The following is a 6,000-nucleotide window of genomic DNA, read 5'->3' on the forward strand; positions in this document are numbered from 1 at the left end:
TAATTTGATAAAACATTTATCCACAAAGAACATAATTCTCGGTTTTTCGGAAAGCGAAAGAATCTCTTTTTTAGCCCGATAATGTCATTTTCATAATTTATACACCCGCTCACAGCGCATTGAACCATTTTCGATTTTTCATTTCAGGAACATTTACGCGTAAGTCGGAAAACAAATTACAACTGGCGACTGTTTACATTGACGACTCGGATGACGTAATCAAAAAAAATGTTTACTCGCTAAAGAACTAACCTTGTCACTGTAAGCCGTGTTGAAGAGATTGAAACAGAGTCGAATTTAGAATACACCAAGGCGTTATACTATAGGTGGACGGCAATGTCAAAATTGCTGTTCGGCCATTGCTCGTGAAAAAACAAATTTGTTTACATAATAAATCATATCTTTTGGTGACAAATGCATTCGTTGGCAAAATAGCTGCGTGTGCTTTACTGTAGGCCGGTAATTTTCTTTCGTATAACATATTTCTCATCTCTCTACTTTTTCAGATATCTACAATCAGCGGTCGAATTAAAAACATTGCAGAAGGATGTTTTGAGTATATTTTACCTTCTAGCCGCGCAATCAATGCTTTTCTTTCCAAGCAAGCAGCGTTTTAATCGTGTGTGGTTTTATTGAGCATTTAAAAGAGTGTTAATTTTTTTTTGTTTTATCACCAGGACAAAAGCATGAAATAGAATCGTACGTGGTACGCATTTATCGGCACAATCTGATCAAGGACGGAGGCATCATCAAACGGAAACTACGCGAGAAACTTTTCGGAGAGATAAAACTGCGCCGCAACACTCGTGTCAAAATGGACGAGCTGGGCTGGGTGCTGATGAACCACGATTTGATAACACGTAATGAGCCAATCCAACAGCATGCCAATGGTAATCGACCAAATAATTTTAAATTCAACATGGAGCGGTTGCCAAACCTACTGGAGCAGCACGAACAGAACAATCACGCTGGTAGGTCGGTTTGATATATTTATTCCGCTAAAGAATGATTATATTTGTTGATTTTTCAGAGTTTACTTCCAAAAAGCAAAACAAGCGTATGCTAGATGCAATTATACAAAACGACAAAGTTTTGAAGGAAATTTAAGAGATGGTAGTGGCGAATCGACTTCTATCGGAAATTCGTTATGTGACTACGGTGGAACGTATGCTGAAACACAATTTGGACCCCTCTTTGCGCTGCTGCTTTGTATGCCGAGAGTATTTCCGCACTGCCGATGAGTATACCAGACATTTCGAAAAATTGCACGGTGAGAAATTTCTTATTGTTGCGGCGGTGGATCGATTTCAGACTAGTCAAAAGTTCAACGTTCTACATCACTACAATGCCCTTAATCCAGTGACAATATTCACGATTTGCAACGTATACCACACAGCCCTAATAAAAAAAACAAAAAAAAGACGGGTCTAATATTTTACAATTAAGAACAAATCTACCACTTTCCACGAAAATCGGAGAATCACTATATCGGTTCGACATGGAATGGCTGATACATATAAGGCAGAAAAAAGGTTTAACTCTGGAATTCAACATCCTATATTTCCTCGTACCATTAAGTTCATGGCGCATTTGATGTCGGTCATCGTAGCTGCTGCTATGGAAATGACGTGAGCATATACCTTGATTTTTCTGAGGTTTCCAATCCTTCGATTGGCCACATAAAAGTATCCATTTATGAAGTCTATCTCCATCTCGGAGAAAAGTGTGGTAAACAATGTCCGGGTTATTTTTCGTTATGAGAACCTTGTTTCCACATCCTTTTACAGCACAATAAAACGGCATCTGAAGTAAATAAAATATTCACAATATAATTTTGGCATGATAGATAACCGCGAGATGAACGATTATCTGTGGAGGAGTTGGACAACAGATTTCTTAGACTTATAGCACTTTTATCACACTCACAAGCTCATCAAATCCTCACTGTCCCCCAAAAGTATTGAATAATATATAATATAAATACCTTATTGCAGCTATAGTACACTATTTTTCACGAATATATATTTGTTTATTTCTTCTTTCAGTTGTTTTCCTCAGCGAGTTGATATGAAACCATAACCACACAACCAAACAAAAAGTAAATAATTCAGAAAGCTACGTCTCGCTACTCGTCTCACGTATTGTCCTGAAAGTGTCAAGAACGAAGCACCTATAGTTTAGCATCTTGGAATACACTACACACAAATGTACTACCGTTCTACGTATAGTTGTCCCATGTTACTTTTCGACAATTTTTACTTTTCTTCATACAACAATGTATTTATGCCTGTGTTTATGTATTTATGTCTTCCTGAAAAACACAAAAAAGCTATAGTTTGTTCCCAGTTTTTTTAAAAAAACAATATCAAGCTCAATTGTCCCATGTTGATATCCTATTGATAACTGTCCCACCATATATTTTTTGTAGATCCATATCAATGAGTACATATGAGGTGGAGCAGTAGGCAGAGTTATGATTGTTAAACAAAGTATTGTGTCGTCATTATAGCATTCAATATGGAATGTATATGGAAGAAACGAAACAATATTTATATAACTCATAATTTCATGATGTCATGAGCCAAAATGCTCATGAAATCTTGTAACTGATTGCTTTTTAATAGATGATAATTGTATTGTGACTTACTTCCATCATTTAACCCTTTCCCGTACAACATCGAGTCTCACTCGTGGATACTTGCATAACATAGGGCGCTAGAACACTCAGCAGAGTAGTGAGATCGCTTGATGTGTGACGTATTAAATAATACGGGAAGGGGTTAAGGAGTAGAACAGTCCAGAGAACAGTCGTATTCTTAGTCCTCGGAAATAGCAGAATTTTCAATGATGTTGCTTAATTGCAGTGTTTGGATTTCGATCAAAATCGAATGATACACAATGTGTCATGCAAGAAAACTCTCACGAACATATAACCAAATATGAGAGGATCATTCAGATACTTGTATGAATGTCAGCAATCACTTGTGTAATATTTAGTGATTAAACTGAGAGAGGAACGAAGACTGTTGATTGCATATCCGATCTGTATCAAACATCGCATACCATTTTCGAAGCCTGCATACAAGTTTGAACCGCATATAACGTCCCGCTCTACTATAGCGAAACCCACTGCACAGGCAAGTGCAAAGCAATAAATGATACAAGAAAAATTACGTCATCATTCGGTCACCATTTGCGGAGAGCAACAAATGGGGAAAGAGAGCGGTGTTGCTAGTAAAACTATGCGGTCTATATGAATATACACATTTCAAGGGATAGAGGCGTTGAAAATGGAAAATATAATCTGACTACCCTTTCCTTAGCCTCTATCGAGCTAAATAATCATATAGTTTGCACTCTCTGAGACTTAAAAATCAGGATCTGCTACATTAGTTGAATATGAATCTTTCGCTTTGCGTTGTCCGTACGATCCTGCTGTTTCATGATGCATGGAGGGGTCGGTATGCATATGTTAGAGGCAAAGAAGAAAATAAGCTTTCTGCACCGAAAGCGTATATGATAGCTTTGGTTGCATGCTGGTGTGCAATGAAGTGCGAGCCGATGCAGAATTGTCTCGTTCTCTTTTGTGTCGTGATTTGCAGCACATAACAACAATAGAATACCGCTGGGGGAAATGTTTCCTGAAAGATCATATTTGAACGAACGAAAGCGATTTTTTCAATGAGTGGATCATTTGGCAAACACTGCTTAATTGTAAACTATTTTTCTCAAATCATATACACCTTCAAAATATCATCATATCATCGCGAAAATAACGAAAATTTGTTTGTTTCTATGAAAGTGAGAGATTGAAAATGACACACAAGAACATAACTTTTATTCATCTTTTCCGACATCATTTCACAAATATCCACTGCACACTGTAACATTCTATGTATATTCAGCGGGAACTCCACGAAAAGATCTGTTTTTAATTGTGTTGCGGCAATGGAACAGAAGTGCTGGGAGTACTGCGTGCAGCCCCATCACTTTCTTGCTGGGCTCATCGGTGACAGTTACATGCTGCCACACGATAGACGTCAGAAGCTAAACCGGAAGCCGAGTCAGTAGTGATCGGCTATTCAGATATGTGCCTATTGTAATATGTATAACGCGGGTTTTTAGTAAAGAGTTAGTACGTTTACGATCACGTTTTTTATTTCCTCTCGATGTGATTATATTAAACTGACCAGGCGTTACGCGGGACAGTCCCGCATTTCAACAAAATGTCCCGCGTAAGATTCCGTCCCGCGAAACGTCCCGCATTTGGCAAAAGAAACGAAAATGTCCCGCGATATAAATATATTTCAATATCACAATTAGATCATGTTGATTTTCTTAAATGGATGAACCTGAAAAAAAACTTTTATTTGACAGACTGTTCAAGAGCGCTTCTAATGCATCCAAAGATTATTACATTGAGCTGGTTTCATGGCACCGACATTGGGCTTTTTGTTTAGAGAAGCGACAGCAACAAAATTGGAAAATGATTTTTATAAAAGTCCCTTATTGATCCGCAGGGACCAATGTGAGTCAGACGAAAAGTTCATCTTTGGTCCCCTAGCTCGGTCAGGACTTAGCGTTTTGAATAAGCCGGAAGAACTAGTGTATACTCGACAGGAAGAGGCAGAGTTGTTTGATGAATTATCGTAAATAAAGCGCCGAGCGGTCTTACGGAAGTTGGCCGGAACTTGAATCATGGCCGATGAAAAGATGTATATCGGCGTGTTGTTTTACCTTTTCGTGGTTTTGGTGGTCGTCTGTCTCTCTATTTTGGCCATTCGCCCAAAAGTTTTCTATCGGGCGCAGCTGGGGAATGTTGGGAAGGTTGGTGGTCTTTGCGACAATGTTTATCTCCAGCCGATCCATCCTCCAGTGATCTTTTGGCATAATGGGCTGATCCCAGGTTTGGCATAAAGACCACATCACCTTCCCGACTCCGGCAAGCACTTCGTACCATATATCTCCCCGTTCACCATATGACTCGAGAGAAGAGTGGCTTGGACATTCCCTTCACGTCTGTCAGAGAAGGACCTTCTTCGAGGACTTGATGTGAATGATATATTCGAAATCAGAACGTAAAGTACCCGGTTTCCTGCCATTCGTTGAATTCTAGCATCAAGTACGTCTCGTCTTTCATTATGAGTATGAAAAGAAGTTTTTCACTTCTTTCGCCGGAAAGAAGTTTTTCATCAGCACTTCAAGGTGATTGCCTGCTGCTCGGATACGGCCGGTCTCGTCTGACGCTTCCGCATAAAAATGTTCATTTTGGCCAGATTCTTCTCCACCGTTCGACCGGTTGCTTCAATCTCCCGGCTTAAGGAGCGGCAAAGAGATGATATTGTTAATACCAGATCGGCTATATCTGATTTACACAAAGTGCCTCAGGGTGTCCAACTCTTTCGTTGTGGGGTGGAGCTTGCAGTATGGAGAAATCATCAAGTTGCTTGACAGTGCTGCTGCAGCGAATCAATAGCCTTGAATCATTTTTATTGTAGACTTAATAAACGTAAGATTTAAAGAAAATTTGTTCCTATAAATTATCTTTCATCGCCATCCGAAATTAGTTCATTTTTTTGAATGCATACGTTAACACTAAAATCGATGAAAAATTAACTGGAATTTTCGAGCATTCCATTCGGTAATTTGAAGAAAATTGTAGAATTTGAATCGTGCTTGCCAGGCGTAAATGCTCTGACTGAACGAGTGATTTTTGGGCGTAAATGAAATCTAAACCACCGAAAAATCACAACTGAGTGCCGATACTCAGAAAGAAATAATACTGATCAGTTTAGACTCGCTAAACTATGGTTTATGTTCACATAACGTATATACATAACGTTTTATTTTTTGTGTCCCGCGTTAGACCTCTGACCATCTGGTCACTTTAGATTATATCACGGCCACCACTCACAACGTGACGTAACAAATTGATAAGAAACTTTCCGAAAAAAAGCGTTTAACATGGATGTGGAAGGCAACTGAGTGTAAACACAAATA

At 38.9% G+C, this 6,000-nt stretch overlaps 1 protein-coding gene across 2 annotated transcripts; it reads left to right on the forward strand.

Annotated features, from left to right (window-relative positions):
- The first annotated feature begins 508 nt into the window (after window positions 1-508).
- LOC129771452 (uncharacterized) lies at window positions 509-2,160 on the forward strand. Of its 2 annotated transcripts, XR_008742378.1 has the most exons (4): window positions 509-619; window positions 678-971; window positions 1,031-1,270; window positions 2,046-2,160. XR_008742378.1 is itself a non-coding variant. In XM_055775092.1 (3 exons), the coding sequence occupies exons 1-3, from the start codon at window positions 586-588 to the stop codon at window positions 1,105-1,107; spliced, it is 405 nt and encodes a 134-aa protein (XP_055631067.1). In that variant the 5' UTR covers window positions 509-585; the 3' UTR covers window positions 1,108-1,413. The 2 variants fall into 2 exon arrangements, 1 of the variants encoding a protein (XP_055631067.1); XM_055775092.1 differs by lacking the exon at window positions 2,046-2,160 and having other exon boundaries at window positions 1,031-1,413.
- The last annotated feature ends 3,840 nt before the right edge of the window (window positions 2,161-6,000 follow it).

Source organism: Toxorhynchites rutilus, chromosome 2, assembly GCF_029784135.1.
Source record: "Toxorhynchites rutilus septentrionalis strain SRP chromosome 2, ASM2978413v1, whole genome shotgun sequence".
Taxonomy (NCBI): Eukaryota; Metazoa; Arthropoda; class Insecta; order Diptera; family Culicidae; genus Toxorhynchites; species Toxorhynchites rutilus.